The sequence below is a fragment of the Staurois parvus genome, unplaced genomic scaffold (genome assembly GCF_062004578.1).
Source record: "Staurois parvus isolate SC_StPar_1 unplaced genomic scaffold, SC_StPar_1.0 ptg000217l, whole genome shotgun sequence".
Taxonomy (NCBI): Eukaryota; Metazoa; Chordata; class Amphibia; order Anura; family Ranidae; genus Staurois; species Staurois parvus.
This window is the reverse complement of record NW_028318013.1, coordinates 7,494,998-7,511,396: the sequence shown is the minus strand read 5'-3', so window position 1 is coordinate 7,511,396 and position 16,399 is coordinate 7,494,998. Positions and strand designations below refer to the sequence as shown.

At 40.6% G+C, this 16,399-nt stretch overlaps 1 protein-coding gene across 1 annotated transcript in view; it reads left to right on the top strand.

Moving 5' to 3' along the window:
* The window catches only part of LOC149460925 (multidrug resistance-associated protein 1-like), a 251,799-nt gene that overhangs the window by 56,410 nt on the left and 178,990 nt on the right, over positions 1 to 16,399 (top strand). Inside the window, exons 8-9 of the mRNA XM_089679077.1 lie at positions 6,382 to 6,513; positions 15,292 to 15,513. Of these exons, the coding sequence (XP_089535203.1) occupies positions 6,382 to 6,513; positions 15,292 to 15,513 (354 nt within the window). The remainder of the gene's footprint in view (positions 1 to 6,381; positions 6,514 to 15,291; positions 15,514 to 16,399) is intronic.

The window sequence follows — 16,399 nt, the reverse complement described above, 5'->3', positions numbered from 1 at the left end:
AAGAACACTGATAATTTCCCTCGATCTGGGGCTCCACGCAAGATCTCACCCCATGGGGTCAAAATGATCACAAGAACGGTGAGAAAAAATCCCAAGACCACATGGGGGGACCTAGTGAATGACCTGCAGAGAGCTGGGACCAACGTAACAAAGTCTACCATTAGTAACACACTACGCCGCCAGGGACTCAGATCCTGTAGTGCCAGACGTATCCCCCTGCTTAAGCCAGTACATGTCCGGGCCCATCTGAAGTTTGCTAGAGAGCATTTGGATGATCCAGAAGAGGATTGGGAGAATGTCATATGGTCAGATGAAACCAAAATAGAACTGTTTGGTAGAAACACAACTCGTCGTGTTTGGAGGAGAGAGAATGCTGAGTTGCATCCAAAGAACACCATACCTACTGTGAAGCATGGGGGTGGCAACATCATGCTTTGGGGCTGTTTTCTCCGCAAAGGGACCAGGACAACTGATCCATGTACAGGACAGAATGAATGGGGCCATGTATCGTGAGATTTTGAGTGCAAACCTCCTTCCATCAGCAAGGGCATTGAAGATGAAACGTGGCAGGGTCTTCCAACATGACAATGATCCCAAACATACCGCCCGGGCAACGAAGGAGTGGCTTCGTAAGAAGCATTTCAAGGTCCTGGAGTGGCCTAGCCAGTCTCCAGATCTCAACCCCATAGAAAACCTTTGGAGGGAGTTGAAAGTCCGTGTTGCCCAGCGACAGCCCCAAAACATCACTGCTCTAGAGGAGATCTGCATGAAGGAATGGGCCAACATACCAGCAACAGTGTGTGCCCACCTTGAGAAGACTTACAGGAAACGTTTGACCTCTGTCATTGCCAACAAAGGATATATAACAAAGTATTGAGATGAACTTTTGATATTGACCAAATACTTATTTTCCACCATAATTTGCAAATAAATTCTTTCCAAATCAGCCAATGTGATTGTTTGTTAAAACGTGCGTTTTGTAAACAGGTAGGGGGCGCGCGTGAGGTGGCGCCGCCGCCCTCCCTGTCCCGCCGATCATAGCCGTGGATGTCAGTCGCCGGATCACACCCAGTCGTTACCGGCTATGTCCCGGCGATCGCCGGCAATCGCTGACAGAGAGCACAGCTGCAGTAGCTGTGCTTTCTGTCAGTTCCCTGACAGCTCCTGACAGGCTGATCGGGACAGAAGAGTTTCTCTCTCCCGATCAGCGGTGTTCCCTGCAGTACACACCCCCGCCCCCTAGTAAAACACTACCCTCACACAGTTAACCCTTTCCCTGAAAAATAAACTTAACCCCTTTCTCCCCAGTGCCATTAGTACAGTGTCAGTGTTTTTTTTTTTTGCACTGATCACTGTATTGGTGTCACTGGGGATGTCAGTGACCCCAAGTCAGTACCCCCCAATGTCAGAATGTCCGCCGCAGTCCCGCCATAAGTCGCTGATCGCCGCCTTTATTAGTATAAAAAAATACGAAAAATCCCAGTATCTTTCCCGCCATTTGTAAACGCTATAACTTTCACGTAAACCAATTAATTTACACGTATTGGGTTTTTTTTTTTTAGCAAAGACGTGTCGCAGAATGCATTTTGGCAGAAATTTATGACTAAATTTGATTTTTAAATTTTTTTTTACTGGACATGTTTTATAGCAAAAAGTCCAAAATATTGTTTTTTTTTCCTCAAAATTGTCAGCCTTTTTTTTTATAGCGCAAAAAATAAAAACCGCACAGGCAATCAAATACCACCAAAAGAAAGCTCAATTTGTGGGAAAAAAAGGATGTAAATTTCAGTTATGTACCGTATTGCATGACCGCGCAATTGTCTGTTAAACTAGCGCAGCGCTGTATAGCAAAAAAATGGCGTAAATTGCAGTATCTATACCATAGTTTATAGACGCTATAACTGTCACACAAAGCAATCAATATACACTTATTGGGATTTTTTTTTACCAAAAACATGTAGCAGAATACATTTTGGCCTAAATGTATCACCAACTTTGAGTTTATTATATATTTTTTATAGCTGAAAGTAAAAAATATTGTTTTTCTTCAAAATTTTTGACCTTTTTTTGTTTATAGCTTGAAAAATAAAAAGTGCACAAGTGATCAAATACCACCGAAAGAAAGCTCTATTTGTGTGAAAAAAAGGACGGAAATTTCGTTTGGATGCAGCATTGCATGACCGCGCAATTATCAGTTGAATTAGTGCAGCGCCGAGTAGCAAAAAGAGACCTGGTCATTAAGGGGGGTAAATCCTCTGGAGGTCAAGTGGTTAAAGGGTAGACAACAATAACAGTATAACCACTTGAGGATCAAAACACCTCAAGAAAAAGGCACATAAGGCGAGTAACAGTAGTATAAGATACAAGCATAAAAAAATAAATAAATGCATGTACATGAGTAAGGGAGTCAGTATGAAATACAAAACAACCAAGCTGTTAACAAAGATTCAAAGCACATCGAACCATGATAGCCCATCAGTCAGACCATAAATGCTTATGTGTTTTCCAACCATCCCATTTTCTGTTGAACAAGTGCATCCTATCTAGCAATGTATAGTGAATACGTTCCATGAGCATAACTATGTCGACTCTCCGCAAAACAGAGGCCAATGCAACAGTTGGTGACTTCCAATGAAGGGCAATGGCCCATAAGGATGAGATACAATTTGTGTGGATTAGCCTCATATCGTTGACAGGAACACCCAAAATAGGAGCTCCCAATAAACAAATTAGTATAGACATAGTTATCAGAGTATCCGTTAAGGCAGAGGCCAACACAGAGATTTTATTCCAGATCAAGGAGAGACTAGGACAAGCCCAAAACACATAAACAAGGGTTCCAGCAAGGCCACAACCCCTGAAGCAGAGGTATGATGTCCCTGGGAACATGAGATGTAGTTTAGAGGGGGTATAATACCAGCGAGTCAAAACTTTAAGGGCCATCTCACGGACCGAGAGAGATCTAGAGCCCCTCCGTATATTATCCACTATGGAATCCCAATCCTCAGCAGTTAATATTTGTGCCAAGGTGGGTCTAGAGGAGTGGAGGAATATTACTGATATAACCTATGGTTGATTACATCTGTGCAGTCTAATGGGTTCAGAGGAGTGGAGGAACACCATCTGTATGATTCGATTGAATCTGGTGAGTGGTTCTGGTGAGTTAAGGCTGTCCAAAGGGTGTTCTGAGAATCCTTCTCACTTGTTTCTCTTTTGGAGTACCATTGAATGTTTCATTTGGAATGGAGCACTTGTATGGACTATTGCAATTTCTATTATTAACACTTGAACTTTATTTTGGGAATAGTGAAATGGAAACTATTGTTGGGTGCTTTTAATGTATAAGTTTTTTTTATGTCATTGTTTGAATTATCTCATGTGGTTTATCTTTCTTATTTATACTGTATTTTTTCTGCAGCTTTATTAATAGTGTTTTTTTAGCACTGTCTTGTTTATATTATATACTCTTTCCACATATTTATGCATTTAGAGGATTTTTCCCCCTTGAAAAATTATTGAATATTTCACAGGTGTATATAATTATACATTCTAGTCACTTTTAATTTATTTTCCTTGTTGTATTTGGGTGTAGCACTGCCTGTTTTCTTTTTGTCTTGGTTTAGCTTGGGGGGATTACCAATAGTTCATACAAAAGTAAAAGTGTTATTTAATGCAGAACTAAACCTAGCAATTTAACCAAAAACATTTGTATTTGAGGCATGCCTTTGTTGATGACTATCACATTTTCCAAGGTAATTTTGACAGAGTTAGTGGACCCTCTTTGCCACCAGGCACCTGTATGCCCTAAAGAGGACTGAGACACAGGGTCCAACCACCTATATTCTCCAGAGCACCTCACAACGGAAGAGGCTTTGGTGTGAATGGCTCATAGGTTACAGCCTTTGGTTACACTTGGAATGGCAACAGCTGACAGAAAGTTGAAATGAAGAGTGGCACAAAACCAGCAAGGTTGTGGTCAAACAGGCAAAAGGTCAGGGCAGGCAGATAACAAAGACTGTCAAGAAACGGGAATAAAGGTCAGCAGGTGGAATATAATGTTCTTTAAAAAACAGGTAGAGGTCATTAACTGGAATCTATATTGGAAGAAAAGTCACAAAATCAGGAGCCTGAGAAAAGATATTTAGAGTAATATTTGCACAGGCAAACGGGGATGCATCCATGGCAGTTTGCCAGATGGTTTTGGCTGTATACCAGCTAACGCTTTTACCTGTATTAGCTCCATTCCTAGGAGATACATGCTGTGGGTTTCCTTGACAATCTCTTGCAAAGGAATCTATCCACTTTATACATCAGCCACTGTTCAGCAAACAGTGCAGATGCTGCATGGCTTAAGCTGCATCTTCAGCTTGCAGAAGTAATCACAGGAAATGCCCAACTGTTTAGAGTACCTAGGCCTAACAATGCATATGACATTGATCTTCCTGCCAAGCTTCTGTTCCTCTGCTTTCATGGCCAGGCCTTTCAGACCCAGGGCCGATCCTTAGTTTGTGCCTGCATGAGGGACTTGGACCTGATGGTAGCCTCTTTGAGGTAGTGCCATATGTTTCAAACCTTTTGGAGATATTTCCTTAATTGAGCTTACTTGCAATGTAACCTTTCTTGTTGCTGTCACCTGTGCATGGAGGGTCTGAGTTAGTGGGATTTTCCTGTAAAGAGCCTTTTGTATTGGGGTACTTACTCAGATCCTCTCCTGTACCACTAGTGGGCTGGTGGCTGCTGCCAGGCCTTTCAGCTGGGCCGCTCCTTCCCTCCCATACAGGTGGTCCTCATTCTGGGAGTCAGTGAGCTCTGAGCTTTCCTCCTTTCCAACTCCAGGCATGCAGGTAGGCCCCATCCTACTGTGTCTCCTCGCAGCCTCCTGCCTTCAGCTTCACTTCTTCTCCACAAACTCTCTTGCAACCGAGCAGGCTCCAACACTTTTAAGGGTGCCCTAGCCCCTTGCCGACCATTCTGTTGGGGATTGGCTAGGATCCCTCAAGAGTACAAGCCAGCCACTCCTCAGATCCACCCACTGCCTCTAGACCTTCCTCCAAAGCTCTAGAGCAGAGAGCTATTGAAGAAGGGCAGGCCTGCAGAGCCTCTCAGCTCCTGACCACAATTTGACCCTCTGACTTCCATACCCAGGCTGCTACACAGCCCTCCTCTCAATTAAATTCTAGCTCCCCCTAGCTAACTAGGAGGACGCTACACTTAGAGCACAGTACAGGACACAGCAGAGTACTAGACTCCCCTCTGTTTTTCTGATCTCAGTATTGCTTGCTACAAAATGTAGGCTAGCTGGGAGTTTGAGAGGTTAATGGGGGATGCCCCTGCAGCTTTCTCTCAATGGCTAATCACCTGAAGGTTGCTGCATGTAACCCATGGCTTAAGACTAAAGGCTCTGTGCCCTTTACTGTATTCCATTAAAACTGATTTTACTGGCAATCCAAACCGCTTATTTGGGATTGCATATTATTTGGGTCTATTCATTAAAGTGTCTAAATTAAGGGGAGTTTTTACAACCATTGCCATCTGATGAGATTTTCTCTTTCACTTTCTGACCTTACTCCGGGACTAATCAACATTGGGACAAGGTGCTTTGGGGAGGGGGGGATAAAGGTCTGGTACGGATTTTGAGGGAGAGGGGCCCACAATTTTTTTTATATTTTTGTTATGGCGTTCCCCTTAAAATACATACCTGACCCGAAGGTAGGGGCACACAGTTTTTTTTTTTTTTAATTTAATGCTGGCATAATTTTGTTTACATTCAGCTGTCAGCAGAGAATCCCACTCACAGCTGATGAGTCACTTATTGTTAAAGGCACGGCAGCTGCTCGCTTCTTAACAACCCACTGCTTAGCTGCTCTTAGCAGTAATAAGAGCGATTATGAGCGCTCAGTATTTTCTTTTTTCTGCCGGAAAATTGCCCTCAAAAAGGCAAACCAGAGAGATTTATTTTCTGCTCCTAAAAGCGAAGCTTAAAAAATGCCTCTAGACTGCAAAGTGTGTATGGACATATAGGATAACATTATTTACTTCTAGCGGCAGAAAAGGAAAGTCTTAACACTGCTGCTAGTAGCATTTTTTTTAAGCTAGTGTGCATGGAGCCTAATAGTGAAAAATACCTGTAGTTTTTTTTTTCTGACATTTGAATAGTAATCTGTTACACAGAGAGACTAGCTGGTAATGCCAGCAATACTCAAGAAATGACTTGCCATCATACAAATCGCTTCATATTTGAAGCCAGATACTGAACTTATAGCCTTATATCTTGGTTAACCTATTGTTGTCTCAATAAAAAGTTATGAACAGATGTCATGGAAATCTGATGTTGGTAGTACTACCCTGTCTTACTCTGTCACAATTTGTATGTTTCTCAAGGATTATGTTCAGAGGTTACAAACAACCATTGAAACCTGAAGATATTTGGTCCCTGAGCAAATCAGACACAGCTGAAGAAATTTTACAGAGGTTCTCAAAAGAGATACAGAAGGAATGGTATAAAACCAAGCCGTAAGTTCGTTTTTAGATTTTAAAAACTACTGTAAACATATTTTTAATTACTATTTATTTTCTATGATAATCTAACCATTGCATTTTCACATGAACTGTTTAAAGTTAGATACAAATTTGTGTTCTTAATTTTGCTTTGAGACATTATGTAGCTTTTTTTAGGAGAGTAAAATTTATGACAAGCAGATTAAAAGAAAATTTTCAGAATCTTCCAACAGGTACTTTTACTTTTTTAATATGGTATATAATTGATAGGCTTCTTTATGCTTCTTGATACTAATTCCTGCATTAATTGCCATCATGAATTTCTTTTAGTTACATAGACCCAAAATCAAAGTTGTGCTGGTCATTCACTTTGTATTCCATCATCTATCAGTCAAAGTAATTTGCAACCACTGGTTTAAATTTGTCTGTATGTTCTAAGCAACTAAATAATAAATACGGTTCAAATTGATCAAAACCACTAAAGTGTTAAATGAAAGGTGTTTTCAATTTATTTGCATTTCAGTTCTGAGCATTTCTGTGTTTAAAGGCCACTTCAAATATCCAACATTTTGTAACGGTATTGCCAAATGTATAGCATGAAAAGTGAACCATGCAATACTAAAGACTGCTTTTTAGTTGCATTTTTGCTGGTTGTTAAGGAGCAGTGTCCTTAACAACCAGTGAATAGCTGATTGTTAAGGAACCAGCACATGCTGGCTTTCTCAACAATCAGTGGGGATGTAAACAGGGCCCCCACACGGCCTCCTGTCTCCTTGGTGCTTACCAGTAGCTCGGTCCAGCCTTCCCCTTCCTCCCTCCCTCCGATCCAGCCTTCCCTTGCCTCCTCCCCACAGATTCTGGGAGCTGATGCTCCCTGCTGTACAACCTGCTTTCTCTCCACCTCCTCCCCCCTCTGGTGGTAGCATCGCTTCTGAGCTTGGAAAAGGCTGACTCCTGTGGAGGCATTATCACTGGTTGTTAAGGATGCCATTGGGTTCTGGCTCCTTAACAACAACCTGCCAGCATCCTTAACAACCAATGAATAGTTGGTTGTTAAGGAGCCAGCGCCAATGGCATGCTTTACAACCAGCTATTCACGGATGCATGCGCTGCATGCAATGCATTTAAAACACTCTATGTGTTTTTTTAAAAACTTTTTTTTTAATGTTGCAATGTAAAAATACATGCACTTCAGTTTGAAAGCAGCCTTAACCACTAGGGGACCGTCCACAGTACATATACTGCGGCAAAGCAGCCCCTGTGCGCAGGATGACGTTTATAATCGTCATTCTGTTTACATGCTAGGGGGCGTGCCCGCCCTACCTGTGGCACCGATCGCGGACGCTGGTGTCAATCACCGGGTCCCGGGTCAACGGGTCCTGGTCAGTGATTAGCTGCCGGAGCCCAGCAATTGCTGGCAAACACTGACATGGAGCACAGCTGCATTGTTTTCGAAGCAGCTCTCCTCCCTGTCAGTTTCCAGCACACTGTTCCGGAGAGCAGAGTTCAGCTTTCCGGAACAGTGTGTAACTGTGAAGAATACATCCCCTGCCCCTTAGTAAAACATTCCCCTCACACAGTTAACCCTTTGCCTAAAAATGTTAACCTCTTCCTCCCCAGTGCCATTAATACAGTGTCAATGCTTTTTTTTTTTTTGCACTGATCACTGTATTGGTGTCACTGAGGATTTCAGTGACCCCAATTCAGTTTCCCCCCGTGTCAGAATGTCCGCTGCAGTCCCGCAGTCCCATCATAAGTCGCTGATCGCCGCCATAAGTCGCTGATCGCAGCTATTATTAGTATAAAAAAAAATCCAGTATCTGTATAGTGTCTGAACAGATCAATATCTTTGATCAGATCAGCACTATACCAGCGTTCACATTAGTATAGCATCCCCAAAAATGCAGCATTAGCAGGATCAGTCCCGGCACCTGCCAGCACATGCATTTAGCCCCTACGCTTACCCCCCCCCTTCTCCCCCAGCAAGTGCAGTGTCAGTAGGTCAGTAGATCACTGTCACTTGATACATTGTACACAAAACCGCAGTGTTCGCAGAATCATGCCTGATCTCTGTTAGCACTTGTCGGTAAATTTTGATGACTCTCATATGCAGCAAAGTGCCAGTACTAGTGCCGCGCTAACTTTTGGTGAACTGGCGAGCACTAGTGCCTGGTACATCCTGGTCTTTCACATACCTCTTAGATTGTAAGCTCCCAGGATCAAGCCCTCCTAACCCTCTTGTATTGAACTGTATTGTTGCTGTATTGTCTCCCGTTATGTTGTAAAGCACCGAGCAAACTGTTGGCACTATATAAATTCTGTATAATAATAATAATACCAGCACTGCAGTATGACTTGGTGACGTGGCGAGTCTCATAAGTGCAGTACAAGCTGATGCGGTGGCGAGCACAAGTATTGTCCTGCAACCCCCAAGAATTCGCACACAGGACCGTAGAGCCCCTAGTATCCTTCCGGATGTGCTTGCAAATCCCAGTTGGCAGCCCACAAATTCTGCAGCACCCGTACTTCCCCCATTCACTGCCCAACCTGGAATTTAGGTGGAAACCGCAAGTTTAACAACGCCCCTTGATTTTTTGGAGCTGTTTTTCACGGAAAATCTGTATGCATTGATTGTGGATCAAAGCAATTTATAAGCACAACAATTTATCACCGCCAATCCAAATTCAAACCAAACCATTCACATGGAAACTCATTATGGTTGCCGAATTTAAATTTTTTTGGACCTTACCCTCAACATGGGCATTACTAAAAAAAATTAATTGCGGTTGTATTGGTCCACAGACCCCATTCATCATATACCCGTGTTCTCTGCTGCCATGGCCAGGCATAGATATGAGAGTATAATGTGTTTTATGCATTTCAACGACAATTCACTCTGTCGTCCTTGAGGTGACCCTGAATTTGACCTGCTCCACAAAATTCAGCACCTCGCAAATCACCTTAACCAAAAATCTGCAGATATCTATACTCCCCAGCAAAAAATCTGCGTTCATGAGTCCCTCATTAATTTTTCTGGCCGCCTTGCATTCAAACAATTTCTCCCCAGCAAGCGTGCCAGATATGGGGTCAAGATGTAGAAGACCTGTGAGAGGGCAACAGGCTATAAATATAAGTTTCGGATTTATCAGGGAAAAGATAGTCATGTGGAGCCCCCCGGATGCCCAGAATACATGGGGAGCAGTGGCAAGATAGTTTGGGACTTGGCGGCATCCTTTTTCCATATGGGGAACCACTTATACGTGGGCCATTTTTATTCAAGCGTGTCACTATTAAGACATTTGTACAATCTTGGAACTGGCACATGTGGCAACGTGCAACCTAATGTGTGCCCACCATTAGAAGTTGGTGGATGCAGGGCGGTATATTCTAATGGTGGGCATACCACACACATTTTCTGGCAGAGATTTCTTCTCTTTTCTTCATTCAGCCCACAGGCTGCATACAAAAAAAAAAGAACATAGCATATATACCCAACAAGGATCAGCGATGTACTGGTACATCCCTGGACTTTGAATGGTTATACCAGGATGATGCGTCTGTGCAGGCATCATCCTGGTATTGTTTTTTTCAGCCGGCGATTGGCTTTCATGTAAAAGCAATCCTAGTGTCTAATTAGCTGCAGGATTGCTTTTACAAATAGCAGGAGATGATGCCCCTTCCTCCCCCACTGCCTTCCACAGCCTTCTCGAGCAGTCCTGTGTCATCAGGGGAACCTGAAAATGCAGCCGGTGTTTCTGCCAGCTGACCATAGAGCAGTTGGAGACCAGAATCCTCTCTATAGTCTAAGAAATCGGAAGCTATGAGCAATTCATCACTTCAGTTTTGCAGGATATAAACCACGCCATTTGTAAATTGGGAAAGCATCTGATCACACCGATCTTGGTTTGATTGGATAATGTAAGGGCAGAGGAGAGATCTAGAGTCTAGAGTAAAAAAAAAATGAAAGGGACAGTGTAAAAATAATAAAAAAATCAAAATAACAAAAAAATAAAATAAAAAATCCTCACCCCCCCCCCCCCCCCACGGACAGTGTGTGTGAGTTTTGACCCTGTGTCGGTATGTAAACAGCGGTTGCACCATGCACGTGAGGTATCACCGTGAACGGCAAATCAAGGGCAGTAATCCTAACACTAGACCTCCTCTGTAAATCTAAAATGGTAGCTTGTAAAGGCTTTTAAAACGTTGCCTATGGATATTAAAAACGTATGCAGATTGTCGCCATTGCACGGGGCATGCGCAGTTTTAAATCATGTCATGTTTGGTATTTATTTACTCGGCATACCAGCATCTTTTATATTTTACCAAATAATTGCCTAATCTATTGTGTTTTTGTGCATTAAAAGTAAAAAAAGTGTATTTTTTTTTTAATTTGCTTTTGAAGAATCACTGCTCGAGTATTATGTGATATAAAAAATTGTAGCACCTACCATTTTATTCACTAGGGTGTCTGCTTTAAAAAAATATATAACGTTTGGGGATTTAAATTAATTTCCTAGAAAAAATACAGATTTTTTTCATGTGACCAAAAAGTGTCAGAAAAGGCTTGATCTTCAGGTGGTTAGAGTGAGTGATATGTGGCATAAACTTCTAATGCTGGGCATAAAATGCCCCCACCCCCCAAAACGACCCCTTTTTTGGAAAGTAGACACCCCAAACTATTTGCTGAGAGGCATGTTGAATCAATACACAAAATTGTTATTTAAATGATTTATTGCTCACACATGCCATGGGTATATGTGGAATTAATCCCCAAAATATATTCTGCTACTTCTTCCAAGTATGGGGGTACCACATGTGAGAGACTTTTTGGCAGTCTTGCCAAGTACAGGACCCCAAAATCCAATAAGCACCTTCAGGCTTTCAAAGGGCTTTATTTCCTCATTACACTTCCTGACTACCTATCACAGTTTCGGAGGCCCTGAAATGCCAGGATAGCACCAAACCCCCCCCCCCCACCCCCCAAATGACCCCTTTTTGGAAAGTAGACACCCCAAGGAATTTGATAAGAAGCATGGTAAGTATTTTACAGATTTTGTTTTTTTTCCTCATTTTCCAAAAACTTGTGGCAACAAACAAGAACATTTTTTCTTTTTTTATATTTCAAAACCTCGTGAGAAAAAATGAGATCTGCAAAATACTCACCATGCCTCTTTTTAAATTCCAAAAGTAGGTAATTTGGGGGGGGGGGGGGGTTGGTGCTATCCTGGCATTTCAGGGCCTCCAAAGCAAACTGATAGGTAGTGAGGAAGTGAAATGAGGAAGTTACGCAACTTCAGGCTTTCAGAGTGGTCATTGGATTTCAGATTCCTGTATGTGGCTAGGCTCCCAAAAAGTCTCACATATGTGGAATCCCCATACTCGCTAGAAGTAGCAGAATGTATTTTGGGGTGTAATTCCACATATACCCATAGCTTGTGCGAGAAATAAATAATTTAAATGACAACTTTGTGTAAAAAAAAATGTTTTTGGCATTTTCCAGAAAATTGTGGAAAACAAATAAATCTTCCATGGACTCAATATGCCTCTCAGCAGATATCTTAGGGTGTATACTTTCTGAAAAGGGGTCATTTGGGGGTTTTTGCACTATCCTGGTATTTTAGCACCTCAAGAGATGTGATAAGCAGTCAGAAAGTAAAAGCTGTGTAAATTCCATTATCTATACCATAGTTTGTAGATGCTGTAACTTTCACACAAAGCTAGCAATATACACTTATTGGGAGTTTTTTAAACCAAAAACATGTAGCAAAATACATTTTGGCCTAAATTTATGACAACATTTTTGTTTTTTTGGATATTTTTTATGACTGAAATGAGAAAATATTGTTATACTCTGCCTCTGCCCCTGCAGTGCTGTCTGCCTCCGTCTGTACTGGAATCACCGAGCCTTTCCGATGCAACGTCGTGACGTCAGAGCCCCTCCCCTACGCGTTGCGTCACAGGGTCATGTGACTTCATCAGGGTCACATGACCCACAAGGCTCGGTGATTCCAGTACAGACGGAGGCAGACAGCACTGCAGGGGCAGAGGCAGAGTATTTCTGTAGATTGTCATCTATGCTGACCTGGATTACAATAGAGCTGTATACCATTGTGCAACACTGCAATTGGCAGCAATAAATCTCCTTTTATGCACAAAGATAAGGCACCATGGTCTGTTTTCTTCTCTTTTTCAATTGACCAACACTCCTCAAGCTGGTATAAGGAGGATTGGAGAAGGTGATAACCCCAGGAGGGGAATTAGGAGATCCTTAGAGAGCTGGTCAGGATATCTATTCATGAGCAGCTGCACAAGGGGATAAAGGAGAGAACAGGAGAACCCCTATAGATCCACACCTACCTTCTGGAACAGCTTGTATAAGAGTATCATCCCATCCCATCAATCCTGGAAGGATTAAAAGCGTATTTGCCTGGATTTATTCAGGCAAATATTAAGGTGAGCGCATAGGGAGACCACTAAGCACTCGGCGAGAGGGAATAAGGAATCCACCTGCACACTGCACTTTATTTTGAAAGACTTTTGATATTATTATTTTACTATATGCACGTGCACACTTTTATATGCTTTTGCACAATATAAATGGAGTGATCACAGTAGATCAGAGGGGCACTTATTTAGATTATATGGATTTGAATTTAATTGTTAATTTTCACAGTCACAACCAATTTAGGATTGATTGTTATCAGTCACATGTATGAAGGTTCTTGATTTATTTATATTTATATAATTTGCTTGATTCACTAGTCATAGTGATTCACTATTAATTTATTGCTGCTATTTTTATTTTTATTTAATAACTGTATTTATTGGTCACAGAGATTTATGAATTGTTATAGATAAAATTTCATGCACCTCTAGGAGTAAGAGATATATATATGAGTTAATAGGAGCGCAGCACTATTTATTTAGAACATTGTATATACACTAGCAAGTGAGTCGGTGCAAGTGCCAGCGCACCAAACACATCATATAAGAGGATAACTATATATTACCCACTGAATACCTCATTTCATAATAGCTCACAAGTATTCACCATTTATATTAGAGAAAATATTGTTATTTTTAAAACAAATGTTTTTTCTTCAAAAACATTTTTTTTTTAAGCTCCAAAAATAAAACGTTCACAGGTGATCAAATACCACCAAAAGAAAGCTCTATTTGTGTGAAGAAAAGGACATAAATTTCATTTATGTACTGTTTTACATGACCACGCAATTGTCCGTTAAACTAGTGCAGTGGTGTATAGCAAAAAACTTGCGTAAATTGCAGTATCTATACCATAGTTTGTAGATGCTATAACTTTCACACAAAGCAATCAATATACACTTATTGGGATTTTTTTACCAAAAACATGTAGCAGAATACATTTTGGCCTAAATGTATAACTAACTTTGAGTTTACTATATATTTTTTATAGCCGAATGTAAAAAATATAGTTTTTCTTAAAAATTTCAGTCCTTTTTTTGTTTATAGAGCAAAAAATTAAAAGTGCATAGATGATCAAATACCACTGAAAGAAAGCTCTATTTGTGTGAAAAAAAGGACATAAATTTCGTTTGGGTATTGCACTGCATGAGCTCGCAATTATCAGTTGAATTAGTGCAGCGCCGAGTAGCAAAAAGAGACCTGGTCATTAAGGGGGGTAAATCCTCTACAGGGCAAGTGGTTAAGGAGATTCATTCTCTCTATTTGTTCTGTTTACCATCATTATTGAAAGTGAAAGCAAAAGAAAATCCCAAATTTGGGTTGTCCCAGAAAAGGTAATAGAGGTGAAAACTTCCAATAAGGACACTAGTTCTGATAACTAGAAGGGTTCCCAAGGAACTCCTTTCATTTGCATAGATTTCCTCTGACTTCCTGTTTGGCTATGGGATAGGAAGTGAAAGTATATCTCCACAATGGGACACAGATGACAAAAGAAAAAAAGAAGTTTTGCCTATAGTTCTAGTTTAGTAATGTTTATCAGATATTTCCTGTAAAAGAAAGGTGCCCATAGACATATAAAGTATAATATTTTATTTTGTTTTTCTTCATAGACGTATAATGATAACTGGAAAAATTTACTGCTAAATCACTGGCACATAAATGTACACATGTAGTGGTTAAGCCTTTATGTTTATGTATTGTCACGACGCCCCTGGTGATGAGCTTATGTTGCAAAATCAGTAGTGTAAAGAATTTAGCACATCTGATCGGTTCTTCCCAATGACTGGCCATAGATCTAATAGTGTCCGCTGAACGGCAGTTTTGATATTCTGATTCATATCAGCCAGAAAGTGCAATGCTCTTCTTGTGTCTATGGACACCTAAACTCAGAAAGGGATTTCAATTTTGCCAGGCATTTCGCTTTAAAATTGTGAGAAGAAAAATGCCTCCTCAAGGTTCACTGTTTATTATGTATACTTTATGAGCCGGTGCCATTTGAATGAACATGAGTATTGATTTTAAGGGTTTTTTTAATGAATTGGGTTGCATCATACATCCTGGAACTCATTTTATAAAGGTTAATAAATATACATATTATTTTCTGAAGTGCAGCTATTTTTTCTTGCAATGATAACTATACTGTACGCAGAGTTTTGTTTATTCCAAGGGCAGAACACAGTGGTGGTACATCTCTTGCAGATAAAGCACATAAAGTCTGAAGCAGCACTGGGTGCAAACACAAAGATTAAGTGGGTGCAGAAAAATAGAAAATTTGAATTTCACAATTAGAAAAAAATCGCTGAACATAATTCCGTATGCAGTTAAAATGTAATGCTTTCTCAATAACAGGTTGGAGGTACGTACTACATTCTCTAAGCCACAGATGAATAAAGACACCCAGATCTTTCACGAAGATGAAACTGAAGTGCTGCTGAAAAGTCCAAGCATGCAGATGAACAATTGCTCACTCCTAAAGATTATCTTCAAAACGTTTGGATCCTACTACCTGCTCAGTGTCCTATTAATGGTTCTGTATACTGCATTCCTCTTCATCAGTCCTGAACTATTGAGGTAATCACTATTTTCAATTAAAAAATGGCATTTATATTGACAACTGAATGATAAACATACAGTATGTGGAATGGGGGTCTGTAACTTAATTACCAGACTACATTCCAATTACTATCCCTTATTTTAAGTGCTGCCCACCTCTATCCAGTGTCAACAATGGGGTCATATTCAGACATAAAATCCTGATGACCTGTTTTTAAAGTTTTTGGGTTAATTTAGATTGAAACTAGTAAGTAGATGCATTGTTTTCTTGCTTTTTATTCATTATTCATAAATGTAATATGGTAAAACATGAAAACAAGAGCGGGAAAAAGGAGTCCAAATGCACACTAACCACTTATAGGTTCTATGATCCTAACATTACAATGTAAACAAAGTATGGCTATAACTTTCACTCGGAAGATCATTGGTTAATGCATTTAGTAGTATTTGCCAAATGCCCAGCTCTGCTCAAAGTCTAGTCCAGCAGCACCAAAAAGAAGCATGTCAAAATATATAGAATTACCAGAACTGTGTAAAATAATATTGGGCACACTCTTAGTTTATTAAGAGCAGCGACACTTGAATTTTATTCAAAGAAGGTAAAATATTACACTCACAGATGTTCCACAATAATAAAGCTTACACAGCCACCAAGGAAGTTCAGTAGTATGAATCTTAGAACGTAAAGAACTTCCAAACAAGCAAAAAAAAGTTTTCTATTAGTATAAAAACAAGTATTGCACTCTCAAATTGGATCATACACAGGTACACTATACTGCCAAAAGTATTGGGGTGTCTGCCTTTACACGCACATGAACTTTAATGGCATCCCAGTCTTAGTCAGTAGGGTTCAGTATTGAGTTGGCCACCCCTTTGCAGTTAGAACAGCTTCAACTCTTCTGGA